The sequence below is a fragment of the Ascaphus truei genome, chromosome 21, assembly GCF_040206685.1.
Source record: "Ascaphus truei isolate aAscTru1 chromosome 21, aAscTru1.hap1, whole genome shotgun sequence".
In the NCBI taxonomy this organism is placed as follows: Eukaryota; Metazoa; Chordata; class Amphibia; order Anura; family Ascaphidae; genus Ascaphus; species Ascaphus truei.
In genome coordinates, this window is record NC_134503.1 from 16,203,256 (window position 1) to 16,218,938 (window position 15,683).

At 46.9% G+C, this 15,683-nt stretch overlaps 1 protein-coding gene across 2 annotated transcripts in view; it reads right to left on the reverse strand.

Annotated features, from left to right (window-relative positions):
- Positions 1 to 1,623: 1,623 nt before the first annotated feature.
- EXD3 (exonuclease 3'-5' domain containing 3) overlaps positions 1,624 to 15,683 on the reverse strand; it is a 238,159-nt gene continuing 224,099 nt past the window's right edge. For both annotated transcript variants that reach the window (XM_075579126.1, XM_075579125.1), the window contains 2 exons: positions 10,779 to 10,878; positions 1,624 to 2,352 (listed from right to left, as the gene is read on the reverse strand). In XM_075579126.1, coding sequence (XP_075435241.1) covers positions 2,039 to 2,352; positions 10,779 to 10,878 — 414 coding nt within the window. In that variant the 3' untranslated portion in view covers positions 1,624 to 2,038. The remainder of the gene's footprint in view (positions 2,353 to 10,778; positions 10,879 to 15,683) is intronic.

The window sequence follows — 15,683 nt, forward strand, 5'->3', positions numbered from 1 at the left end:
TGTTGTTCTTTCCCCAGATAGTTGGTACTGCCGTCGCATGTACCACCACTCCGGTATTACCACCGTTGATCCCACCGCCTAGGTAGAGCTGCACGCCATCGCCGTAGGCTAAAAGTCCCGTACACCGACCGCGAGTGTTTCCCTGGTGGCGCGCGCAAACGCGGAAGTACTTCTCACTCTCCGCTTGGCTCAGCATAGTCCGTTTAGCACTCTACAGATTCGTCAAAAACTCTCAGAATCACCCTACGCGTTTCGTGAAAGATTCACTTCCTCAGGGGCATGCCCAGGGACCTTACCCCAACACCTGCCCACCAACCAAGCCAGCTTTACTAACTAATGTACAGGGCGCTATATAAATGTTGTTATAGATAAATAAATGTACCTGTAACTGGGCTGCAGTCTCGCCTATCCGCTTTGGTATCTGTATTTAGTCTCGTTCGTATATTCAGTGTAGACGCTCTCAGTTGCCGAAGTCTCTTTGTATTTTGGGCAATCTCTTTAACTACGGCTCAGTATCTTATCAGTGCACAGTCTCTGTCCTACTGCAGTCTCCGTACAGTGCAGTCTCTCCCGCTCTCTGCTAAACACCAACGAGACTTTTTCCACGTGTGATACTCAATGAATATCAGTTAGAGGTCACAGGGTTATTAACATATATGCCGCAGCCTGAAATGATATACGTACGGTAGCAATTGTGTAGCGAAGTATATACATGCTTCCTTCTCCTAAGCATTCCGTCACAATGTAGTTTTATTAGCATATGATCACATCTGAGAATGGCCCCTGCAATTCCACACCATAAATATGATCTTTAGCCCCACTTGATATATTGTATTCTATTTAATCACATGTATGGGATTTTCAATTTTGTCCTCTACACCAGGGGTGGGCAAAGTTTCCTTCATGCATCCACGTCATCTCTCCAGCTCGCGCCTCCTCCCCCACCCTGTCACGGGGACAAGTGACGTCCCGCAGCCATAGCAACGTGACCCCGCGGTTTCATTTGACGCCGGATTGCCATGGAGACGTGTCGCTGGAAGTCAAGGTAAGTAAAAGTTACAGAGGCCTCGCACGATCCCCAGCATTTATTTTAAATGCCTTCTGGGAAGCGTGGGGCCTCTGTAACAGCCACACCACCCCCCTCCCCGAAAATCTCGGGACAGATGTGCGTTTGGGGGTGAGGAAGAGGAGGAGAGGGGTGATTGAGGAGTGGGAAGGTAGGGGAGAGAGGAAGAGGAGTGGGGTGAGAGAGGAGTGTGAGGGGGGTGAGAGAGGAGTGTGAGGGGGGTGAGAGAGGAGTGTGAGGGGGGTGAGAGAGGAGTGGGAGGGGGATGAGAGGTGAGAGGGTGAGAAGTGGGGCGAGAGAGAATGGGGCTATAATAACATTCTGGGAGGCAGGGGTCGCAGGGCTGAAGGTTCGCTTAGGGCGCCGAATCCCCTTGCGCCGGACGGGTAACATTACAGTACAACTTTTCCCTTTTTTTTTGAATGTTCAAATGAAAAAAAAAAAAAAACCCCCCGCAAGACACGATTTGTTTTGGAGAGGATTAGGATCATCCTTACGCCTTTTTCCGGAAAGCCTGGTGACTTCAAGGTTTTATGAAACACAGTTTAAAAAAAGCATTGTTCTAAGATTATATTTCAATTTATTAAAAATGGCAGCAACCTACATAAACCTAGTTAACGATATGCAAGTGAAACAAGGTAAAGTAATCAATTTAAAAATACAAACATACTCCGAACGTAAAACACATTTTCAGCAAATAAAAATAATACAAACATAAGATGGTTTATAAAGGCAGGGACGCACCCTAGGATGTTATCGCATAGATCCGCCAACATACAGATTTAGCAAAAGCCCTGGCAAAAGTAATGTACTTTTAAAAAACACACAGATGTTTGCTTACAGTAATTTGTGGAGCCAAAATCACGTACAGTTATCAGAAAGTATCCCCTTAATATAGAAATGATGCAGAGATACGATAAGGGTCTACAACCATGTTTGTACCCAGCATTTTCATTCTTTCCTTGAAACTCTTCAAAGACCCTGAGTAGCCACCTGGTAGAAACCTTCTCCGGTGTCCTGAAGGACCTCCTTGAACTGGGAGACAAGTCGTCCAAAGTGGGAGCCCTCCCAAAAGACCTTGCCGCATTGGCTGCAGCAGTAGAAGAGGTCAATCTTTGCCAGAAGCCCCACGGGGATGGATTCCAGGTGGAGGTGAGCGCCGCTGGGTAGGGCGAGAGAGCCTGGGGAAAGACCAAACTCCTCCATCCACTGCAGGTCTTGGCTGTCCAAGGACTCCTTTGATGGGTTGGCAACGGATGGAGAAGGGACCGCCGGCTCTTGAGGCTCTTTGGGAATTGGGGAAAAAACAGAGAAGAAATTAGCATAGAACAAACTCCAAAAGTAAAGTTTTATTATGGTTAGCTAGTTAAAAGTGTTCAAAAACTTTGCTCAAAGCAAAAACAAGTCATAGAAACAGTAACCGATAATAGTCCTCAGCTCCTGATGTCTTTTTCACCCAAATTTGCCAACTTGAAGTGTTTTTTTTTTTTTTAGAGGTGGTTTGTAAACAAGGTAAGCAATGAAAAAAGAACACGTATGGGCACATTCAGATGTCTCAGCCAAGTCCGCAAACCTACCTTATCCAATAATCACGCAGCACACAGTGCACTTCCACTGCAGCCAGGGATTCTGGGTAATGGCATGCTAATAAGCACATATACTGCATCACTTTGTGCTTCCTATCCATTTTAACATGGTGAGCTGAGACTTGGGAGGGGGGTGATTTCCTCTGGCTGCTCCCTTTTGTCTGATGTGTGCGTTCAGCAAATGCTTGCACAGCTAGAGTCCCCCTCTCTCACCCCCGCTCCTTTATTAGTTCTCTGATAAAGACTACAGAAAACACTTGATTGACAAACACTTCTCCACTCGGAGGCCCCAAACCAATACCATTTTAGCATGGTTACATTTCTTTTAGGGAAGCCAATTAGTATTTTCAGAAGGTTGGTTTTTTTGGTCAGCTTTGTCTGATTGCACCATTAAAGTCACCGTTTCCTGTGGCAGCACATTTACCATATAACTAATTACAGCTTCCTGTCAATCTCAAAACACCCGTTAGTAGCAACATTCTGGTACCAATATCCCAAAAACGTGCAGAAAAAAGGTGCAAGTTCCCCGACATCGCACACATCTAACTTAACTTTCACATACAGTATGTAACTAGTTACAGACGCACTTACCAGAACGCCCTACTACGGTCTCTGTACGTTCTTCCTACCCACCAATTAGATTGTAAGCTCTCTGGGACAGGGACTCATTTTCCTAATGTCCCTTTTATGTCTGAAGCGCTTATTCCCATTATGTGTTATTTGTATTATTTGCTAAATAATATATGATTGTCACGTATATTACGGCTGTGAAGCACTATGTACATGAATGGCGCTATATAAATAAAGATATACACACACACACACACACACACACACACACACACACACACACACTAGTTCCATTTATACACATTTAAAGGCTTGCAATTATGTGCTTGCAAAGTGATGTACAGGGTTACCAGGTGTCCAGTATTGAACTGGACTGTCTTGTATTTGGGTACTGGACATGTCTAAGTATAGCGGTATTACCTCCCTGGACATAGAGATCTGACCGGCTTGGGGGGCCACAGGATTTCCCCGAGTAGGGAGAGAACAGGGCTGTTGCTATGGGGGCTGGGCAGCTTCCTCCATACTGATGACTACTGTTGGGTAATGCAGCCAATCAGGAGGAGGTGTCAGGAGCCTGGGGGTGGGGCCATGGAGAGGAGGAAACAGCATGGAGATGTGTGTGTGTGTATGTCGAGCGTGTCGCACCTATCACCATTGTGTCCAGTATTTTTGGAGAAGTCACCTAAGTGTATAGGTGAGCTATATTAACTATAACTACTTGCACATAAGCTAAGCCTAGAAATACACTGCCTCCCAACAAGCACATACAGATGTGCCAGGACTTATTATCTCTGGCATTGGGGCAAGCTGCTTGGCCGCAACGTTAGAGAACTATCGCTGTGGGAGTTCGATCCGGAAACATGTCCGCCCCTCGCAAACTATCTTGCGAAGCCGGAGACGCAGCTTTTTGCGTTTGTAGCCGCGGCTCCTGCGACATCTCTATCGCTGCTAAGGCTGAGGACCCGCTGCGGGCGGCGGCGCACGCGAGCCACCAGCCCCTTGCCTCCAGTCTGGTGGTCCCCGCTGCCTCCTTCCGACGTGGCTCACTGCGTGCTGTGATGCATCAGCCGGCCGTAGCTACAAGGCTCTGGTGATCAGAAGCACTGACGCGTCACGTGGTACGCGAGTGAGCCAATGAGGAGGGGAGCTACGCGAGGGAGGCGGCTTGGGAGGGAAGTGTATCAGTATGCAAAATGTACCGCAAAGTAGATGGCCCGATCTATTCCTCCCGGACCCACAACCCCCCCCCTCCTGCGGACCCATAACCTTTGCTCCTTCACCCACAACCTCCTCCACCCCTCTCCCCGGGCTCAATAGTCGCGCCCTCCCGACCTGTTTTGGCCACGCCACCCCACGCCGAAAAAAGTTTACTGCAGACCGCAGTGCAGTGACTTGCCTTAGCCTAAGGTCCCATCTTCCTTCTCACAGAGGAAGTCGCAGTCAGCCGCTTCCTCCCTGTCCGCCCCTTCCTCACTTTCCCAGTTGCAAGAAATTTGGGAAGGGATCCAAGGATATAAAATGCGAGGCATTGTTCAATGGCTGACCATTGTTCTCTTGACCTTTTGCACACTTCAAGGAATGTTTGGAATGCGGAATGTTCATTCCCTTCCCCTCTCCAAAGGCATCTTAGTTCTGACTGGCCGCTGAGCACGCCAGTCTGTGACATCACAAGGGCAAGATACCATGGCACGCCTGTATTGGTAATATTTGTAACGGGTAAAGTGGTACATCCTCGAGTGATGAAATCTTGGAATTAATGGGTGCCCGGAACAGCCCGTGTGTGGATTCCGGTCCACACCGGAACATACATATCGAACGGATTTCATTGTTAACGCCACACAGTCGCAAATGAGAGGAAACGTAACAAAAAGCGTATTATTTTTGTTTTCTGGAACTGGTGTCATCGGACCCAAAAAAATGGACATCGCCAGATAAAGATCCTTGCGTCAAAGAAAACACCCAGCGCTTTAATTCTACATTAAACATTTAGATTGTAAGCTCTCCGGATCAGGGATTTTCCTTTCCTATTGTCTGATGTTGTTTCTTACACTTATTGTATTATAATTCCCTGCACTGTATTGTCTCTATTGTAAAGCGCTGAGTACAGGTGTGGGCGCTACATAAATAAAGATATACATACATTATAACGGAGAGTAAAAAGTGATGCTGTTTTGTTGGACAACGCTAAGAAAAGAAGTATCCTGAAATGTCTATTAACTCCTTGGCTGCCAAGACATGTGTTGCTCTGGTAGCCCAAGAGGAGTAGATGACCACCTCTGCTACCCACTAATCTCCTCCATGGACTTCCTGCAGGACTGGGATGTAGTGGTTCAGAAATCAGGCCATGCTTTGTGGGAGATTTCAGCACGCATTGTTGTTGTACAATAAAAACTATTGGGAAATAGAAATAAGATGAACATATTAGGAATGTTGGGAGATGGAACAAAGTGAAAATGATGCAGGATGTTTAGGATCTACGGATACATGTTGGCCTTCTTCAAAAGGCTCATAGAAAAGAAGGTTACTTTAAGGTGGGAATTCCTCAATAGGGGCTACTGAAGATTCCCTAGCCCCTCTGCGCAAATTATTTTCAAGACCTAGAAGATGCTTCAAAGGAAAAAAAGGCCACGTCCAGATCTTGTGAGCAGGGAGGCCAGGAAGAGAAAGAGTGAGTAAATCCTTAACAGAACAACTATGCTGAAGTTATATAGGGTCTGTGATTACACTCAAAGTGCGCTTAATTGACGCCACCACAGTTTATTGGGAAGAAGGAGCGGAAGGGGCACAGAGTCCAGGTGCTGAGTCTGAAAACAATGACACTGAGTTTGAAGCAGAAATGAGCCTCGTTCAATTCCCGGTGTCAGCTCCTTGTGACCTTGGGCCAGTCACTTTATCTCCCTGTGCCTCAGGCACCAAAACACATAGATTGTAAGCTCCACGGGGCAGGGACCCGTGCTTGCAAAAATGATATGTACTGTACAACGCTGCATACTCTGTCAGTGCTATGCAAGAAAACAATAATTATAATAAGCTCCATGGTTTGGGATGGACGTGTCGTAGGTGAGCACATGCCCAGTATTGACTTAGATTGGAGGAGCTTTGGTCTTAAATAGACAGGCTTGTGGCTACTCTTTACTCCTCTACAAGTGATAGAGGTACTATGTGGTTAAAGCAGCAGTTCTCCCTGTGGAACCCCCCCCCCCCTTTTTTAAATTTTTTTTTTTAAAGATGGGTGGAAACTGGGGGCCCCAGAGCTGAACAGTGTTAATTTTAGCTTCTGAGACTCCGTGGCTCCTAGGATACATAGCACTGGCACTCCCTGGTTATTTAAATCCCCCCACGTCACCCGAGCCAATAGGAAGCTGCGACTGATGACATTGCGACTTGGCCCGCCATGGAGGAGATGGCACTGGCGCTACCCTCCGCGAGATCTCCCGAACCAGGAGGAGCGGACAATACAATACAAATGCAACAATTTCTAATTTGAATTCTAACTAGAAAATGCGCAGGTTAATGCATCACATTTTGCAGTGGGAATTAAATTCATTTGATGTTGTGTTCCTTGGCATCCCCGTTGGAAGGTGCTCTGCTTCCAACTTGCTCTGGCTGCACGAGTGAACACTTTGGGGAGTGGTTAGCACAGCAATTACAGGAGGGGTTGCTCCAAGCAATATTATAATGGGATCTGGTATGGCCCCATCACGTTTAGTCCTTGAGAAGAAACAACAGGGCAGGTTTTCAGGGCAACATTTGACTAAGCAAGATGTCTTGGTGCCAATTACAGCTAGGTTAATTGGTTATTTAGGTGTTAATTAAAAATCCTGGCCTCGAGGATGGACCAGAAGAAGCGCATGCATGCGTAGCTGGCTCAGGTTTGTTTTACGCTTTGCAACTAAATCACTACAGGGGTTATCTTTGCATGCATAATTACTAATAACTGTGGCTGTCTGGGGTATGGCGCCGCCAGACAATCCCAGTACCAGATCACCGATTCCCATGAGTTGGTTTCACACTGCCAGCGATCACAGACTGTACAGGAGCACAGCCGACTAGAGGTTCAAGGAGTTCAAGTGGGTTGAATGGTGGTGACCTTGTGGCAGTAAAAGCATCTTTTACATCAAGTAGTGTGTGCTCATTGGTATGTAGTATGTAGTATGTAGTATGTAGATGTAGTGTGCTCATTGGTATGTAGTACGTAGTATGTAGTATGTAGTGTGCTCATTGGTATGTAGTATGTAGATGTAGTATGCTCATTGGTATGTAGTATGTAGATGTAGTGTGCTCATTGGTATGTAGTATGTAGATGTAGTATGCTCATTGGTATGTAGTATGTAGTATGTAGATGTAGTGTGCTCATTGGTATGTAGAATGGGTGTGAAACTATGTAACGAAATATATCAAATACACGGGAAGGAGATTCGTTTTGCCCCGAAGGCGAGTGGCACAAAAGCGATTGAGCAGAGGTAGTAGAAGTTAGGAAAAGGCAAGTAGCAAAAGAAGTTATTCTTAGGCCGCGCGTATAGTGCCCGCGAAGGCGACACGTGACATCACCCATCGCCGCTAGCGAAAGTTGTATTTCGCTTTGCGGCGGCGGCGCAGGCGACCAGGCTATTGATTGGTTCAGGGGCTGTAGCATGAGGCGACAACCCCTGAAAAATCAAATATTCCCGGCTTCAAAAAATCGCGTTGCCCCGTCGCGCTTATTATAAGCGCACGCGGCGGCGACAATGCATTTGTTTTTGGGCAATGTCACGTCGTCGGCACTATAAGCGCGGCCTTAGGTGGGGTTGGCACAGGATGACCCTAGTAAAACTACCCAATCTCCCGATCCACGACAGCCCAGTTTTGCAAAGTTCTGTCCAAAAGTATCTGCACAAAGAAGAAGAAGCAGGCACACGGTCTTACTCAAAAAGAGGTTTAATATGCCATAAAGTCCAACGTTTCGGCAGTCTAATACAAGCCTTCACCTTGAGAAAGGCAGTATTAGACTGCCGAAACGTTGGACTTTATGGCATATTAAACCTCCTTTTGAATAAGACCTTGTGCCTGCTTCTTCTTCTTTGTACTGGAACATTTGGGACTACAGGAGCTCCCCAGGACCAGCGCACCGGCAGCTAAGTACCCCACCTCTATTACCCTTGATATTGAGTGCGTGTCTCATCCTCTGTCGGTGTGTATCTGCAGACAGCATAAAAAGTGCGCTGCATTCGCCAAAACCATGTATTATCTAAAATAATGTATCACAGACTATATCTTTTTACCGTGGCCCCCGTGCCCTATGTCCAGTCCCGCTTGAACCTTTCGGAAACGTGGTTGCTTTGTTTTTTTTGGTCTCTGAGTAAGAAAGGCACACGCAGGCTGGGAGTAAATAGTCCGATAGAGAGAGGGATAGATGTATCAACACAAAGGGAGGTCAGAGGAAAATCATCCTCAAATCTAAAATGTTACTCTCTGTAAAAGTTATCCTAGTCAGACAGAAGGAGTTACAGCAGGTCACTGGCACCCCCATAACGCCCTACCCTCTCCATACCCACTCCTGCTATCCCTGTCATCTTCACTGGTCTATTCATTGTGTTACACATCTGAGGCTGCGTCCATAGCACGGGAAGCCGTGCTGAGGCGTGCGGACGCTCCGCGCTGAGCCCCTGCATCCTCAATGAGGATGCCTTGAGAGGGGGCTCACGCGAGCGTCCGCAGGCGTGCTGACGAGATGGAGGTTTCAGCCAAGCGCCAAGCTGTTTTTCAGCGCGCTGTCGGCTGAAAACCTCCAATCACAGCACAGCAGCGTCAACGTCACGGCGCCGTGACGTCTGCGCCGTGACATTGACGTCAGTGCGTCGCGGGCGATTGGCCCAGCGACGTCACTGCCCCGCCTCCAACCACCTCCCCCCGGCTCCCTTCGCGCACGCTGGCTCGCCTGCAAGTCCGTGCAATCGCGCTGACTGAAGCAGGCGAGCCTCAGCGTTAGCGCGCCTCCGCTCTCCCCACCCCTCTATGGCCCGGGCCTAAGGGCCGTTGTATACTGTTTGAAAATTGCAGCTACAAGGAAATGGGCCATTTTTTCACCGCTGGCGAGAAGAGAGAGAGGGCAATATGGGAGAAAAGGAAGGGAGGGAGGGACGGAAGGAGGGAGGGAGCCTGTGTTCGGAAAGAAGTGCGGGAGAGAGAGGCAGACAGTGAAGCATGGAAGATGACACACCTTCACTGCAAGGCAAACTGGCTTATTTTCTCACACTTATCTGCAGACAGAATAAACATTGCAAGAGGAGGGAGGAGGGGAGAGGAGAGCCGGAGAGAACCGCAGAACAGGTGAAATCACAAAGCAACCTTTCTTGTCTTGTGAAGGTGCAGTCCCACTTCGCAACGTTTACTGGAGCTCGGCTGAAGTGAAAGCACTCGCCCATTTAACACCTCTACAGGGAAGGGCCCGTGGGCCAAATCGGTTGGCGTGAGCCCTGGACAGGCTGCGTCTGCTAATTTCATTGCAGTTGCCCGGGCAGCATTGAACCTCACTTGTAAGCCAATGTAATGTAAATATATACAGTAATATGGAACATGTTATAAATGCTTGCAAAATGTCTTTAAATATATCCAAAACTACATTACAATATTCACGTGGCCCTTCTAATATTTTTCTGATCTGGCCATTTTGGAAACCCAGTTGATGATGCCTATTGTTTATAAGCTTTCACAAGCATGTAATAAATTCCCTCTGTATAAAACAAAAAACAAACAAAGATGCCCAAAGCTACTTCCAATGTGACAAAAATACACAGTGCAATACCTATATATTCTCTTGATAAAGGGTCATTTAGTTCAACCCTTTGGCCAAAGCGTCTTAAGCCTGCTAGCCACTTCAAGGCATGACCGTTAGCAGGTCCTAACACACATCTGTGTGTTTAATAAATTCCCTCTCTACAAGGTCATTTCAAGGTGCTGTAGACTTTGGGTGCTCAACTCAAGCCCCTCCAACAGGTCAGGTTTTCAGGATATCCCAGCTTTAGCACAGGTGGCTCAATCAGTCCCTGCTTCAGCACAAGTGGCTATTGAGCCTGCTGTGCTGAAGCTGTGATATCCTGAAAACCTGACCTGTTGGAGGGGCTTGAGTTGAGCACCCAAAGGTCTACAGCACCTAGAAATGACCTTCTTTATCCAATGTAGTAGTTTATTTGTTCATAAACTGACTCAGGAATAAAAAAATAAAACAATAAAAATGTCACGATAGATTTGATAGGTTTTTACATTTTAGGTCCAACTTCAAAGATTAAGATCACAGAATATATCATACTTTTGTTTGGGGGCTGGAGAGAGGTTTTAGTCCTTTAGGGAAGAACCATGGACATATTATTATAGATCAAAGGGAACCAAATAAAGAGAATGGGCAGCAGCAGTCGTTAGCTGCCATTGTAACCCAACTCCTGAGTGCCCTAATGGACTGAAGATCCAGGATCGCATGTGTACTAATGGTGGGAACGTGCCGCTTCCATGTCCCCCTTGACCTCTGTGATGGGGGGAGTGGGGAGAATGTCAGTGTGTCAGTTTTTCTGTGGTCTCACCTGCTTCTTCCTCCTGTGTCCCCGTCGGGTACCCGTTGAGCTTCAACAAATGCATCACTCTGTCCCGGGAGATGTGTATGTACTTGTTGCAGTTGCACACCTGAACCAAAGAAGAGACAGGAAAAGGGTCACAGATTTAGCGCGGCTCAATGTACCCCAAGTCACAGAAACACACAGAGGTCCATGTACCTACAGATGTAGCAAGACTTCCTGTTTTCGGCCACCTGGGCCAGCTGCGGTGCCGGAGGATTAGGATCCAGAAGCATGGACCACACCACCCTGCAGCACCACCGCGGCAATCCTATCCCCGGATCTGCAGCTTCAAGCTTTCTTTCGCTGTGGCTCTGAAGACGGTAAGGCTACGGTCCCAGTGAGCGCGTGCGGCGGAGCACATGGCGGCACTCGAGCGATCTGTGGACTTCAGATCACTCGTGACGGTGGCACGGCCATGACATCACGCGGCTGGTTCGCCCTCATTGGCTGAACCGCCGCCGTGACCATCGCTCGGCTGCCACGCCAAAAGACACATTTCTTGTCTTGCAAAAATGCGGTCGTGCCATCGCGGTTTGAGCATACACGAACTGTGGCCGGCCCCAAAACGGGCCGTCTCTTGTCCGCGCCGCGCACGCGATCACTGGGGACGAGACCTTAGTCTCTCTACAGCTGTACTTTTAGTGTTTGCAGCCTTCATAAAATGTGCCGTGTGTATATGAAGGCTTCATACATACGATGAATTATTCGGCGTTTGAGGCATCGAGTCCTGGCGACTACCTGCTTGATACAATTTAAATGGAAACAGCATGGTGCAGGTTTATTTTTTATAGCCTGTGTTTGTAAATATTACTAGTATAATATTAATTAGTATGGCCACACTGTAAAAATAATATATTTGGTTGACCTATAATGAAACACCCCTGCTGTGTCAAACACATTTTTGGTTTATGCACAGTAACGTAATTCTACGCTAACAATATAAACAGGCTTTTTAGGGTTTACACCAGGTAGATCTTCACAGACCATGTTGATGCCCTATCTACTTTTTTGTGTGTGCAGAGTAATATACAGTATATATTTTTAAGCACATAATAGGTACATCTATACACTTAGTACAGTCCATTTCTTTTTGGCGCGGAGGGCGCAGATTGGGAGATCTCAGGTTAGTATAGAGGTGCGCACAACCGCAATTTAAAATGAGTTTTTCGTTTTTATGTATAAATTAAAGGCTATTATGCGTAGTGCACAGGCCCTGCAGTCTCCAGGCAGAGTCAGAAAATAATTCACCCCCCAGCTTTTCCCCAAATGTAACGTCAAGGGATATATAACCACGCTGCACCAGTTTGCAGAAAGCCGCTTCTCGGCAATAAGGCCAGCGCAGACCTCCAGCAAGATTATAGCATGACAAGCGTTCCATATACAATCCCCTCTCATTACAAGAGACTGTATGCATAAAGAGACTCCCCCCACACCCCCTTGTTTTCTATATACCAATGTGGGCATAATACTTTGGTGCAGAGATGTTGAGACATATTTGAACTGATAATAAGCCCAGCACAGGTAGGGGTGGTGTAACTTCTCCCCAAATACGGAGAGGGAGCGGCTCAGTGAGTAACGACACAGAGTTTGAAGTAGGGGAGCCTGGTTCAATTCCCGGTGTCGGCTCCTTGTGACCTTGGGCAAGTCACTTTATCTCCCTGTGCCTCAGGCACCAAAAACATAGATTGTAAGCTCCCCGAGGCAGGGACCTGTGTCTGCAAAATGTCTCTGTAAAGCGCTACGTAAAACTAGCAGCGCTATACAAGAACATGCTATTATTATTATTATTATTATCTGTAAACAGGTCACCACAGAATAGGAATAGCGGTCTTTGGATCCACTAATAAAACTTTTCTGCCAGATCACAGGCAAAGTACAGGTAGGAGCATACCCCTTAATGCACACCATTTCTAATTTATAGGAGCAAAAGCGATGCAGTGCAGGTGGAGGGAGCAGTAATAGGACACAGTACTTCTCCACTAAACACGCACCATGTTGACATCCAGTTACAAACATCCTCAAAACCAAGGTCTATATATCAAGCACATTCATTCCAAAATGTAAGCCCATGGAGGCTGCCAATTAGTCAATATTCCATCTGGAAGAATCTCAATTCAACAGATGTTAGATAGCACAGAGTTTCTAAAGCAGCAGGCACACGTTATCCTCGTCATACTGTAGGCTGGAGCCACTGGTGGATTCCCCATTAGGCCCAGGCCTGCGGCGGCAAAATTTGTGGGCAGGAATACACATACATTTGCTGCGTTCTTGGACCTATCGGGCCCGATGGGAATGCACTTGCATGTGGTGGCCGCCTCCGTGCAGCCGCCCTCCTTCTCCATTCGAATCCCAGCGGCAAATGACTCCGCGGACGTCACCCATGTGATGGCACACGGCATCTCGTGTGCCATGGCAACACGATGTCAAGACGTTGATTTACCATGGCAATGCGGCGCCGTGCCACGTCACGTTGGTGACGTCCATGACGTCATTTGACGCTGGGATTCGGATGGAGGATTTGACGGTAGCAAGCAAGCGGCCACCACATGCAAGTGCCTTGGGGCGGCGGATCTTCAAATCTGACGCTGGCTGAGGCACTTGAAAGAGCTTAAAATCTCCCACACATCAAGATTTCCAAGGCTGCTCTAACAACGAGGTTACTTGAAATTAGCTGCATAGTTATTCTACATCAGGGGCGCTCAACTGCAGTCCCCAATCACCCCCAGCAGGTCAGGTTTTAAGGATATCCCAGCTTGAGCACAGGTGGCTCAACCAGTCACTCTTTCAGGACTGAAGCTGGGGTATCCTTAATACCTGACCTGTTGGTGGCCCTTCAGGACCGGCGTTGAGCGCCCCCTGCCCGACATGGTAGATCTCATCTGCAACAACAACAACAACAAAAAAGAACTACAAATATGACGGAAAATCAATGTACACAATGTCTGGATTCAACTTATGTGAGGGTACACTCATCCTTAATGTGCCCAAATATCATACATTTTGCTCACATTATGGGGCCTATGCAGAGAGCAGCGCTATTTCGAAATTCGCCATTTTTTGGAGAAAATCGCGCAGAAAGCAGCAGAAAATGGCGAGTTCCGAAAAACGCGCCAATTTTTCTTTTCTATTTGTAAAACTCGCCTCGCGGCTGGCGAGAACCTCAATCTCGCCAGTTTTAAAAATATCCGTATGCAGAGAGGCGCGAACGGCATCTAGCGGCTGTTCGCGCCAATAAAATGGCGTGATTGTCTCCTTTTTGCCTCGCCAGAAAAAACTGGCAAGAAGCTGCCGCTCGCGGCCATTGCAAAGGGAAAAAAAGGTGCGAATTTATTTTTACACGTTTCTGAAGCGCGCATCTCGCCAATTTAAACTCGCCACACGCATCCATGTTAAACATAGCAGAATTCGCACTTTTCTGCATATGGAGAATAAAACTCTCCAAAAAAGCTACTTTTTAATAAATTCGCCAATTTTAAAATTCGCTGCTCTCTGCATAGGCCCCTATGTATGATATTCAATCAATGTCCTTTGTAGCGTGAGCGGACTTTAAATCCACTTGTACCATTTACAGGTGATGTAGGCAGGAGTGTTTCCCCTACAGCCCCCAAATATCTCCCTTCACCCCAACACACTGTTTCCCAGCTCCGTTTATTCACCAGGCTGCCCTTGTGTCTCTCCCACCATTGTTTAGGCGCTGTTGTAACATGAAGCTTTTCTTCCCTGGCAGGCAAAAGGTGTGGGAACCTAAACACAAAGGAATATCCTTAATTGGAGTGATTTGTATGAAGAAGCTCCCAGCCAGAGGCAGAATTCAAAGGACTGGGTTGATAGGCATAATGATAATAATAATAATAATAATTTAATTTCATATAGCGCTTTTCCCCCCAATGGGACTCAAAGTGCTTCACAATTATAATATAGCGTGCGGCATGCAGCATATAGGATTTTTTTTGCAGACACAGTCCCTGACCCGTGGAGCTTACAATCTATGTGTTTTTGGTGCCTGAGGCACAGGGAGATAAAGTGACTTACCCAAGGTTTCAATAAGCAGACACCGGGATTTGAAGCAGGTTCCCTTGATTCAAACTCAGGGTAATTGTTTACAGAGTCGGTGTCTTTACGCACTAAGCCGCTCCTTCACCCCAGCCTACTTATTAAATGTTTTGAAGACAGCTACTTCATTAGATAGGTATTTTACATTGTACAGTTTAAAGCGTTTATGACCCATTTATGGACACATAGACCCATATTCAGTATGCTGTGAAGACCACATAAACAAAATGAATGGGACAAAAATCCAGCCCTGGATTGGGAATAGGGGGCCACAGAGAGAGCGACAGAGAACCCCTTTATAACCAAGATCTCTGCATAAGTGCTATGCCTAAACCGTAAATCCACTCCACCTTTTGTAATGGCACGATTATCAAATGGAAACCCTACTTCCTTAGTGCAGCGTGGTTACACCGCCACCCTTCTGATAATGAACACAGTGCACTCTTTGTTGGTAAAGCACATCTCCATATACGTCACAGGTTATTCTTATTGTGGATTAAGATATTTTACTAGAAAATCTAGATTGAGTTATGCAACTCATCTTCAAGAACAACTGTTTGTGTGTGTGTGTTCAAATAGCTGTAACAGCACACACACACACACACACACACACACACACACACACACACACACACACACACACACACACACACACACACACACACACACACACACACACACACACACACACACCACACACACACACACACACAGCCTAGACTATAACCACTGAGCTCCACTGCCTCCCTATAGAAGATAGAAGTTAAAATAACCTCCAGATATCATCTGCTATATCTGCCATGTGCAGAATCGACACCA